Source organism: Lepidochelys kempii, chromosome 18 (genome assembly GCF_965140265.1).
Source record: "Lepidochelys kempii isolate rLepKem1 chromosome 18, rLepKem1.hap2, whole genome shotgun sequence".
NCBI classification, from domain to species: domain Eukaryota; kingdom Metazoa; phylum Chordata; order Testudines; family Cheloniidae; genus Lepidochelys; species Lepidochelys kempii.
The window spans coordinates 9,654,535-9,666,952 of NC_133273.1; the positions used below are offsets into that span (position 1 = coordinate 9,654,535).

At 44.2% G+C, this 12,418-nt stretch overlaps 1 protein-coding gene across 3 annotated transcripts in view; it reads right to left on the minus strand.

Annotated features, from left to right (window-relative positions):
* Positions 1-12,418, minus strand: part of UBR4 (ubiquitin protein ligase E3 component n-recognin 4) — a 113,850-nt gene that overhangs the window by 59,519 nt on the left and 41,913 nt on the right. For 2 of the 3 annotated variants that reach the window (XM_073317114.1, XM_073317113.1), the window contains exons 42-52: positions 11,725-11,877; positions 10,647-10,874; positions 9,649-9,806; positions 8,214-8,385; positions 7,636-7,837; positions 6,478-6,641; positions 5,610-5,826; positions 4,925-5,141; positions 2,061-2,124; positions 1,437-1,571; positions 590-764 (exon numbers count right to left, since the gene is read on the minus strand). In XM_073317114.1, the coding sequence (XP_073173215.1) occupies positions 590-764; positions 1,437-1,571; positions 2,061-2,124; positions 4,925-5,141; positions 5,610-5,826; positions 6,478-6,641; positions 7,636-7,837; positions 8,214-8,385; positions 9,649-9,806; positions 10,647-10,874; positions 11,725-11,877 (1,885 nt within the window). Of the gene's footprint in view, positions 1-589; positions 765-1,436; positions 1,572-2,060; positions 2,125-3,360; positions 3,394-4,924; positions 5,142-5,609; positions 5,827-6,477; positions 6,642-7,635; positions 7,838-8,213; positions 8,386-9,648; positions 9,807-10,646; positions 10,875-11,724; positions 11,878-12,418 lie in introns of all 3 variants that reach the window. The other variant, XM_073317112.1, reaches the window with a different exon arrangement.

The window sequence follows — 12,418 nt, forward strand, 5'->3', positions numbered from 1 at the left end:
TGCCTTGGTCAGGAAAGCTACCAAATGTCTAATGAATGTTATCCTCATAGACCTGTCCCTACCACTTCTACTTGATTTTTAATTTTGTATGTTAAGGGGACCCCATTTAAAGCCCCAACTCTCCCAACTTCAACAATTCCAGTAGCTGCTAGAGGCTGGGGAGGAGTGGGGGGATGGACAGACTTTTGCCTCCCCCAGGCCAGTAACAGTGGGCTTTTTTTAGCCTTAGCTGACCCCTTTAAAAGACTTAGCGCTGGATCTAGTCTGGGACACTTGCCACCAGCACCACGCGATGACATGTTCTGAATTAGATGCCCCAGCAATGACTACCCAACGTCTATATAGAACAGATGGCAGCAGACCCCAAAAGTCTGGGAGAGAGGAGAGAGAATACACAACACATGAGCCTTTACATCTCAGTGAGCTGAAATCTCTTTGGTCACTCATGAACCACTGAGGATAAAATGCATATGGGAACTGCCAGCCCTTATATAAAGCAGCTGCACATACAAAACAACATAAAATATACACAACTATCCAAAGGGAAAGTTCAAGACAGACAAAAATAGAAATTCAATGGTTTATCCACCTGTTTCCATCTGTGGCAACTTTGACTCAGTGAAATGGACCAGGTTGTTCGGCCTCATAATAGCGATGGAGCGAGCAGTGATCACCAACCTCTGAAACACTTCAGGGTCCAGGTCCTTCCCTTCTTTGCTGGAGGAGCTCAAATACTGGATGGCTTTACTCAGCAAGGCCTGATCCTGCAAAGCAAGGATTATTAAAGACAAAGAGAAATAAGGGAACAGCAGCAGCAAAGGTCTGAAGAGCCAGCGTGGGAGGGAGTAGATGGGATAGTTTAGCCTTCATTAAAAAGTGAATTCCCTGTTAACTCTTCACCACCATCGCTGACACGTGTCAGCGGCAGTAGAAGTACTCAGTGACAAATAAATTCCACTTGGAGAACGGAGTTTCATTTCTCTATATAAACTTAACAGGGTATCCATTTGCAGCTGTTTACTGGGTTAGACGATGCAGTAGTCTATATATTTATGGTAGGACTAGATTTTTCAGGTATAACCATGATTTACCTGATATTGTTCTATGGTATTTGATTCAAACCTGGTTGCCTTGCAGACGTCAGACCTATAGGACATAATTTGCAGACTAACTTCAGAATGTCCCAAGATACCCATGTGTTTCTCCCGGACTAACAGTTACTCTTTATGTAAAATATGGATTCACATCAAAATCTTCAAAGTGTCATGACTACAGAACTCTCGGATGGAAAGAAAGGACAGGCAGGCAGCAGAAGCTGAAGGCAGACAGCCAGCAGGCACATGTTGCCTAGAATAGATGCCCTTTGGGCGCATCTTGTACATCAGCCATGACACTGGGTAGTTACAGCAGGCTTGGAAAACCCTCAAACAGCTTACCTTGTGGTTATGGTATGCCGAGCGGCTGGTGTGCAGGCTAGCCAGGAGACTCTTGGTTTGCTGCTGAACGCTGGAGGGAGCTGGCATTGATAGTAATATGGTAGCCAGATCCTGGGCTGCAGCCTTGCTCTTTTCCTGTTCCCGGGGACAGACAAAAAGCCTTCAGTAAGTGTACCACTAAAGGTGCTATGGGCATGCAAGTCTGACTTCTCAATCACTCCTGCTTCATCCTTCTTACATTACCATCCCCTCCGAGGAATGTAGGTTTCCTCCTTGATTCAATATTGCTTTGACATGAGGCTACCTTTATTATTTAGACAGTGTTTCAGGTTTATACACAAGAAAGTTCCTCTTCGGTTTGCTGGGCTCCCACCCTGCTGTATTCACAAACCAGGTCACTCTGCAGCACAAACCCCCCCACCAGCAATAAAACGCAAATGCCAATTGTCATTCAAAACTAGTTTCAAATGCTTTTCACTAACTCAAGTTTCAGATCACTGCTCTAAGCAAAACGGATGCGGCTCTCTTCTGGTATCAGGCCCCTAGGGCTGCAGGAGCTGCTGCTGATCTCACTCCTCCTCCCGCATCTTTGAAAGCTCAAGATGTATTCAGAAAGTTACTTGCCTTCTCGTTGACTGGTCCTACAGCAAAGCAGCTTTCCAGTGCTTCTAAAGAACTCACTACTAGCCTGAAGGGAGAAAGGAAAGCAGGCTTGAGTACAGCAACCCTTTTCTCTCCTTAGCACTTTGCTTTATGCAGGCTGCAGTCATGAGTAGCTCAGAAACAGCTAACAAATGCCAAGTACAAAATCAAAGCATGATAAAACCTGCCACAGGCACCATGCATATCATTTCATTGTGTTACAGACCAGAGTTAAACCTGGCTCACGCTCACAGACAAACTTAGGACTGCTTTAATAATCCACAGCTGAAAGACAGGGGCTTTTCTCTACCAAAGAGGATAAAACATTTCCTTATGCTGCCTGCGGCAGAGATAACTTGGATTGTCTTGACAGTACCAATTCACCATGGCCCACAGACGTACATATGACTACAGATCAAGGGTTGGTATGACACATGAGAAAAGTCGGTTATGCTTTTTCTAAGGGAGCAAGATTCTACTCACTTGCTATTTTCAGAGGGCACTCTTTCCAATTTAGAGTTTCTACCCAAATGCTCCAGCAGTAAAATTTACTGAACTAGGCATGCAACTAGGTATGTCCAAAACATGAGTTACAAAAGAGACCCAAATCCAAGAGCCTTCAGTCGACCACTTATGACCCTGGGCAAGGCATATTAGTAAAATGCTTGCCCACAGGGAAAGTCTTATTCAGGACTTGCAGTCTTGTGCCAATTCTCCCTCATTGCACTACTCTATGCCTCTCAATGAGACTGCCCAAAATGCTCAACTGACACATTGAAAGGAGCACTGCAACACAGCAGGAGAGAGCAACAACGTACAGAGTAAAAGGGGCAAAGCTACACAGATCCGGAGGGGAAAGGGAAGAGGAGACACAGCATAAAGAACAAGGAGAGAGAGCAGAACATAAGATTAAAAACTGGGTAGAAGAAACAATATGAGGACTGGGCAAGTTCTCTGGTCACTTATCTGACAGAAACAACTGAACAGTTTATTTCCCCTCATGTGTCCACAAAACCAGTGGGGAAATAGAAGGGGGGAAAAGAGAGGCACAAAGAGGGACAAAGTGAGCTGAGGAGTGTCAAACAGGCAACAGTTATACTGTATGCAGCAGAAATTCTCAATCCATCACACCTTTACATTTTGCTAAATCTTCCGCCATGCAATGACCAGAATGTAAAGAAGCAGATATCACTTAAAAAAATAAACAGTCAACAAAAGCCACATCATGTGTTCTGTCTCTGACACACACTCATTCGTGCTGAGAAAAGGATGGCATACTAACCGGTCCAGGATGGTTAGGGACTCAGTTTCAGAACTTTGGGGGAGCAAAGAAAAAGAAAAAAAAATGTGTGAAGCTCACAGAAAACTACCTAGAACACATTCTAAGCAAAAGGCAAATTAAATGGGGAGTCAGGAAGCTGGGAGAGCGATATATACAGTAATTCCAAGCATGACTCCTTCTATTTGGGCAGCACACCACTTCCCTAACAGCAAAACAAATTAAAGGAGCTCTAGGCCATCTAGCACAGAGAAGCCAAGCAAAGTGGTTAAAAGCACTACTGAAGGCTAGGTTAAGGATACAGAGTCTAGACACCAAACTTCTCCATAGTAAACTGCCTCTTGTCTACAACAGTGGTTCCCAATGAGGGGTCCATAGCCCATTTTTGGGGTCACCAGGCAGCTGGGAATTTTGTAGTAAATAAAGTGGATGCAAGAAAAATACTTTATTTGATCAGTCTAGCTTTGAGTTTTATGAAAACATAGTCCCACTTCTCAAGTTTCCATACAGAGGGAGACACCTGGTGGAGATAGGGCAGCAGAGAAGAGAAAGGAAAGATCTAGCCTAAAGAAAAAGAAGTACTGATTAGCTAAAATATAACGGGGTAGATTTTCAAAGGTGACTTTCAAAGGAACTTAAGTGCCTATGGCCTTTCAAAATTTCCTCCAAAGAGCCACTTAACCTCTGTGCATCTCCAGTGAAGTCAGTCAAGTTACACCAGCAATGAATTTGGCTAGTTTTTAAGTCATACTAGTTTCTCTCTGCACTGAGTCATCTGATCTATCTTTATTTTACTTTCCCGCCTTCTGTCTCCACTAGCTCTGCAGCCACACATAGTCTCTGCTGCACGGACTCTAAGACCCTGAGGCAGGGATAGACAATTGAGTGTAGAAAAAAAAGAAAGCAACAGAAATTTTCTGTCCTCTACCAAATACACTCCCAACTCCTATTCATGGCATGTCCCGCACCTCGATACTGTATGAGTCCCAGAACAGGGTCTCGTGCAATAGCTAGTATTATAATGGTTGGACTGCAAGACTGAAAAGCATGGGAATCCCTGGCCTACGAGCACAAGTAGTTGCTACAGAGAAAGAAGAGGAGAGGAGAATGTATGTCAGGCAATGTCACACAGAAACTTAAAAAGAGGAATGAAGAAACAGCTCATCAGAAGTGAGCTTAGGTTCAAATAGCCTCTAACTTTTGTGATCTTTGGTGGCTGTAAAAGGATCCCAGATTTAAAGAAGAAAAGGTGGCAAGAAGACAGAAGCCACCTGAGGCTGGTTGAGGTTGCTGCAGACAGACTCAATTGGTAATGCGAAGGAGAATGCATGAAGCTCCATCCTCAGCTCCACATGGGAGATTAGAGGGGAGCAGCAGGAAACCATTTTGGAAGAGTTGCACATTGACTCTTTGGTGGCATGATAGAATTGTCACGTTATATGAAAATGAGGAACACTTCATTACCAGTATAAAAGCTCCCAGCTAAGAATGACACACAAGTAACTTTCAAAGGCAAATAGAAACAATGTATATACACACACACATATAGAGAGAGATGTATAGATACCTCTCCAGGACAGTCCCACTGGCAGCAGCAGGGGTAGCAGACTCCAAGTCTCCCGTACCATTTCCTTGATTCAGGTTCGGGGGACAAACGTTGCTCACTGAGGCAGATGGGAATTCCTCTGGGGGCTCATCAGGCCAGCCAAACTGCTCTTTGGTCTTCCCATAAATTTTGACGGCATCCATCATTGTGACTCCAGCAGGATCCACAGAAGCCCCAACTGCAATGAGCAAGAGAGATTTTTGCAGGTTCACAGAAGTGAGGTTTCTTCTCTTTGATACCAACAAGCAAGTCGAGAGGGTTTGCCCCTCAATTTACCCAGCACTCATCCATTCTGAAACATCCAACAAGCAAGTCGAGAGGGTTTGCCCCTCAATTTACCCAGCACTCATCCATTCTGAAACATAGCTTGGTCTTATTTTCTAATGTCTTTCCCTCCATGTTACCTCAGCACAGAATCCTTGTAACTCAACTAGAGGTGCAGCACGTGTCCTCTGCAATGAGGTGCTGGATCCACTATAAATAGCTACTTTACAGAACCCCAGGATTATTAGAACCGTGGCTATGTCCCAGTAATACTAATTCCTGGTGGAACCTCTGCCCACTAACAGCTGAAGTGGAACAGCCCCCAGACACCCACATTTAGCTTGCAGGTAGTTAAAGCATGCAACCAAGACCAAAGACTTACTGAAGATGGTTAATTTTTTGTCAGCCTGCAGGGCTTCCTCCCGTGTGAAAGGAAAATCAAACCAACGAGACCTGGTCATGTTCAACTGCATGGTGCGGCCAAAGATCTCCAGGTAGGAGGGCGCTCGCTCAATTGCCTGAGTGCCAATCTGGATCCTCATGCCTGTCATCACCATTGTGCTGTTGTTGTTAGTGACTTCGATGGTAAAGCCACCAGGCTGCAGGCGACAATCATTACTGAGGAAGGGAAAGCTGAAGATGGGTATTTCTAACCACGAGTACCCTGGAATGGGAAGGCCTGTGCCCTACCTCACTGCAATGCTGATGGTCTGTTTACACCATGATAGGAACAGAATGTTTCCTGGGAATTGTCTTCTTACACTACCTAACTTTAGTAGCAACCCCATGGACCTGCTGGGAAGGACTGGGTGGAGCAGCAGATTAATGAGGTTCAAAGGCCTACTTATTTTGGAAGATGGATGCTCTGTCGTTGGAAAGAAGAATGGAGCCAGAGAGAAAAATAGCAGTCAAGGAGAGAAAAGGCCAAGAAAACCAAAAACAGTGAAAGAGTGGTAGAGCTGAGGTACAAAGCTAAAGCTCCTAGTGGCAGACGACTGGTTGTAAATTTGATGCCAAGCTGGCTCTTACGAGGACTCAGATTGGGTGACCAACCAAAATTTGTATACAACATCCTCTAGTCACTGATGGGGTTGGTTAGGCCAGTAGCCTCCAGGATTGGCAGTGGGTCGGTCATTCAAGAGAGAACGTACGCTTCTAAAAACAACTGCTCATGATCAGATGAAGAGCACAGCAGCCTTATGACAGAATTATGTAAATACTTAAGAGAGCTCCCAAAGTGTCTGATTTACCTTGGTGTTGGCCACATACATGCCAGTGGAGTTGAGCCGGTGCTTTATCTGCTGGGCATTATAAACCTGTAAGAGATCATTGCCTCCAAACTCCACATCTGTGAGCTGCTGGTTGTGTTCAAAGAAGTCAATGGGAAAGTTCACCTGACTGGAGGTGCGAGTCGCTGAAAGAAAGGACACCAATGGCTAAAAAAAAAGACACAGAGCTGAAGCTAGAGTGCTCCAACTGCAGACTGACTGCATATCTTTTGGGAATGCTATAACTTTCTAATTAGTTATGCATTTATCAGATACATGTGCCATGCTCAATTGGGAAAGGTCCTCTTATTCAGCTTATCTGCAGCTCATACAAATGAGATTCATGCTGAAAGATTAAAATAATCCCATGCTAACCCCATAACTCCCAACGCTGGTGTTTACTAGTAAGGTGATTACCAGAGCCAAATGCCTAAGTGATGCGATCCTATTTTCAGTAGTGACCCTTGTATAACAGGTTAACATTAGACACTAGGGAATTTTTTTAAAAATGTGACTAGCGCTGGCAAAAGGTTCTGAACTGGCGAGTCTTGAAGACTGAAGTTCTCTTTACAGAACAGGTATAGCATAGGCAGTGGCAGTATGCACTTCCCCATATTATCCCACCAAAGTGCTTCCATGCTGGCCTCTAGCGAAGAGGGGGTAATCCAATCTGCATACTCATTCAGTCATTGGTTTTCTGATAAGCGGACAAAGCGGCCAGCTGTAGCAGAGACTGTGTGATGTGGATGTGTGTCCACTAGGGACAAGACACACTCAAATCACCATTAGGTGGTAATGAATTCTGCTTAATACCAACACAGTCTAGATTCAAACCAGCAATTTAGAAATGAAAGGTTCCATTATTCCATTACTAACTCCCTTAGCCATCCAGTCCCCCACTGATGATCATGTTTATGAAGAGAGCTGTCCTACTTCTGAATGATGGGCAAAGACTTTTGAAAAGTTATAGGTTCCTCATGAAAGGGAAGTTAAATGGAAAATTTTGATGGAGTTGCTTGGGGCTTCACTGGATTGTGAAGGATCCTATTTCTGGGGAGAAGGTCACAGACCATGTATTTATTCCATTGTTAATTTCTTTCCTGGCAACTTAGACAGGATATGAAAGGAAAGCAGCCTTACTGATCGCAGCTGCCTTGCGTTTGCGAACTGGTTTCATGATGCTGATGACGCTGCTAGGCTGGAGGGAGGGCTGGAGCCAATAGGAAGTATTCTCCACATTTGCCATGTATATTCTCAGGCTGCCGTCCTCACACAGAAGGATCATGGTGGTCCTCTGCTGCTCATTACAGGCCGTGTGACGGATGGCCACCATGTCCTGGATCTGAAACAGGTTACACACCAGCAAATGAAAGATCCAGAGAAGTTGCTGCCTCAGAGAACAAGCTTGTCACATAAGTGTCACACAAGTATCAGGGATAGCAGGTACTCAAGCCGACAGAGGCTACAATAGAGCAAGAGATTCAATGGCTTTGCAGGGAGAAAGAAGAGTAAACAGAGGTCGAAAACACCTTAAAAACATGGGTGGGTTTGGGGAAAGTCAGTTTGTGTATTGAAATACTACTTTCAAGTGCAGTGTTAGTGGCTATTACCAGGACGACTTTGCTGTAAGACATCACTGCAAGGGAAACCTGGAAGAAATGGCAGCAACAGAGACACAGGAAAGTCAATTTGAAGTGCAGAAGATAGAGAATACTCACCTTGGCTTTAGCTGGCAAGGTTTTAATCTCCTGGATGAGGAAGGTATCTGGCTTCACCATGACCACCAGAGGAATGCCTGTGGTCTGCTGAACGCAGCACACCAACCCAGGATGGTTCATCACCTCAGACCATTGGCACAGTGCTGGGGAGGTCTTGCTCCCACCATTTGAACTGCAAGAAAAAAAGGGCAGGCTCACATGACCTCAAGAAGCAGCTGCAAGGGGAGTCAAGCTAAATAAATAAAATTCTCATTCCAGCTAGTAAGACAAGTAAATCACCACCTGAGGATCTCAAAGTATTTGGTTAATTAAAACAACCTCAGAAAATCCCTGGGAGGTAGGTCAGTATTATCCCCATTTTACAGATGGGGAAACTGAAGTGCAAAAACTTGCACAGCTGAGTCAGTGGCAGCACGGAGAGCCCAGAAGTCCTGACACCCAGCCCTGTTCTTTAACATCTTTCCCCATTCGTTTGGTATATAAAATTCTAGTGACACTACCATAAAAACATGAAAGTTACTCTTAAATCAGATTTGAAGTATCTTTTTAACCTTATACTAGAGAGCTCTCTTATCAGGCTGGCAGGGGAGTGATAGGAAAACACCACATTACTTGTCAGCATTCTAGCAGACAGAATAAAAGGGCACTGGTCTCAGAGCAAAGCATCTGTGTTAGTGGATACAGTGCTCCATGCTCCACCGTGGCCATGTGATGAACACTGAGGAAACAGACAAGCACAGGAAAATGTTCCCCAAGAACATAATCCCACTTAGATCTAACTCTCAGAGAAGTGAAAGCCCCTGTGCAAAATGACCAGGCCACATTTGATTAGAGTGAGGGAGATGTTGGGACCTGATATTCATGGAAATAGAATGCAAGATATCTGCTTCATGCTAAGCTAGCGTGACTCTGTGGCCTGAATGCCCAGCTCTGATTGTCAGAACAAATGATAGAAGAATTTTCTTCTTGCCATTTTTATAGCATAAGAGATTGGTTTCCCTCAGGGGAGCCTGAAAGTAAGACTTTATATGCACAATGCTCAGGGTCCACTGCAGTGCTTGTGCCAAATGGAAACAAAGGCTTCCTGCTCCTCAGCCTCTGCGAGGGTGGATAATCCCATCAGTTCTAGTTGCTGCACCATTGGAAGCTCTGCACTCAGACAGTAAGATTGCTCTGAAGGCACCTGTGTGCTGTGAAATCCTAGTGAGCAAACTAAACATACACCCCACTGCAAAAGCAGCTGGGTTTAGTTTCAGTCTTACTGTTCTACAAACAGAGAGGGTAGAAGCAGGAGGTGACATATAAAATGGTAAGATAACACAACTGCAGGAAGGTTCTCTACATAAAGCCTTGGGCAGTGGAAGCTGGCGTCTTTCACTGGGAACAGCCACTGTAGCTAATAAGAAATCGGAGGGGGGCAGCCCCTCAGTCCCACCTCTTTATGTTGATCGGGAAAAGTCGCTGTACCTCCAGTGTAGCCCTGCTAATTGTGGCTGCAAAAGATTTGCCTTGACAGTAACTGAAGAAAAGCATCTGAAGGACATGGGAATAATACACAGAGACGCCGCCTCCTGCCACCTGGCCATTGCTGTCCTGTAGGGACAAGGAAAAAAACACTGATATTTAAACACACATCTTCAAAGCTCTAGAGTGGTCAGGCTTTTAAATTCCTGAACAAGTACAATATTTCAACATCTGCCCTTCCACCTATCACATTATACAGCAAAGGTCTTTGAGAATGCAACTTTCAACAACAACATTACTAAGCTGCACACCATGAGATACTCCAAACACTTTTGAATAAGATACTGAGATTGCACGCCGACAGACTGTAGGTAGTGCACGAGACAGCACCTGTGTGAGAGAATGTTGCATGCTAACCCCTTCTCATCTCCAGCTCCCAAAAGCGCTTTCCTCTTGGCTTGTAGTTCCTCTATTTCCCCATTTCAGAGCAGACTGGGGTAGTGATGCTAAATGGACGTTGGAAATATTTTAAACTAGCCAGCCTGGGTGGGGCACACCAGGCCCACAGTAGCGTTGACACTGAACAAAAAAAGGCTTGTGTCTCTGCAGACCCTGCATAAGGGTGGATGATCCCATCCGTTCTAGCTAATGCACCATTAGCCGTGCATCATACCAACAGTAACGCTGCTCTGCAACCATCTTCCTGCTATGAAATCCTGCTGGGCATAACTTCAGATCCAATCATGGAAACCATGCTCAATTTTGTAGATGACTGGATCAACGGGTTTAATTTCAACCTTCCCCCTCAACCACCACCCTCCAAGTGGTGTCAGAGTCAGTGTCAGAATTTCTCTCTCTGCAGAAAAAAGTGCACTCATTGATCTAGATCAGGGGAAAGAAAAAGAAACTGCTGCTTCTTACCATCAGGAGCAGAGGGAGAAAAAAGTTAGTAGGGAAAGCCACCATTACCTTCAAGTCTTCATGGTTGACTTCAAGCACATTGGTAACATAGAATGGTCCATGCTGGGCACTGCTCGCCTCCTCCATGAGCTGAGTATAGATGTACCCAGCAGATGACATGATGACTATGATGTTCTTTCCCTCCTCATTGAACAGAAATGTGACATCCCTGATCTTGGAGCTTGGCAAAAGGAAATAGAACGTTGGGCTCAAAGCATCTACGGAAAGGTCATAGATCTGTGGGAGGAGAGGGAAGGGAATTAGCAGTGAGCCCACAGCTCTTCCTAATGGAGCATAAACACAGACTGGAACTATTCCTACAATGGTGCGGATCCCGGAGGGCAGATTATTCAGGTGCCATAATATGGAGATAAAGATAATCTCAGATCTACGAATGACCTCTTTCTTCTGTGTTTGTGAGGTTAGGAAGAGGGGAAAATGTTGGCCCCATCTTCAAAAGTGACCTTCATTTTTGAGTGTCCAACTTTAGACAAAAAGAAAAGGAGTACTTGTGGCACCTTAGAGAGTAACCAATTTATTTGAGCATGAGCTTTCGTGAGCTACAGCTCACTTCATATAAATTGGTTAGTCTCTAAGGTGCCACAAGTACTCCTTTCCTTTTTGCGAATACAGACTAACACGGCTGTTACTCTGAAACCAACTTTAGACAATCAAGGCCAGATTTTAAGAAGTATCAGCACCCACAACTGAAATCAAAGGGAGATGCAGGTGTTCAGTACCACAGAGAGAGAGAGAGAGAGAGAGAGAGAGAGAGTAAAATCTTAAATATTTCAAGTTGGGCACTCAAAATAAGAGGTCACTTACGAAAATGTGAGCCTTTGTTTTTATGTTTCTGTGAACAGTCTATTCCTAACAGTGGTGAATAGCAATACATATTAGAAAACTAGAAGTAACAGTAATGCCCTTCCTAGAATTCAAATTTTCCTCGTAAATTAGAGCACTATGTTATTCTGACATCCACTGATGACTCTGGAGACTGCCAGAAGCCCACGTCAGTTCCACGGGAAATGAAAAGCAACGCACAGCACCAAGTCAATCCGGGATCATCCACAAGTTGTGACCGTACCTTCACAAAGTCTGCAGTCACAATAGCAAGTTCTGTCTGAGATCCTGGCAGCCACACAGCCTTAATGATGAAGTTTCCTGTTGCTAATTGGGGGTGGAGTACCAAGTGATCGGAAACTGATCCTGAGCTGCTGAATGTTAGCACATGGCAGTCCTGAGACAAGAAAATAAAAGTCAAGTATTAAATATATATATTTATTTCTGCAAAAACAGATTCAAGGGGCATCATTCCTGCCATTGACCTCTCCCTAGCCCCAAACATGAATAATGGATTCATATAGGAAGAAATTAAGCATCCCTGTTTTCAGGATGAATGACTCTGCAAGAGAACTGTCTTTTCTGGGGTTTTTTCAAATATTTGAGACTACTGGTTTCTTAGGCGGTGTATTTCTTTAATTGCGGAAATTGTACACTGATTTGACAAAATACAAAATCACCACCCATTGCTCAGTAGTAGAAGTGGCTGCAGATTAAGATTAAACACAACCATTTCAGTGAAGTTTTATTTACGTGGATACCCTTCTTGGTTTCTGCAGCACAAAGGACAGTCGGCCTGAGTATCATTGTTTTATTTGGGCATCATCAAGAATGGTTTAAAATAATAAATAGGATTGACATAGTAAATGAAGCTGCAGCAAAACTAAACTAGGAGCAAGTGATTCAAGAACTAGAATTAGTGACATCTACAATGACTT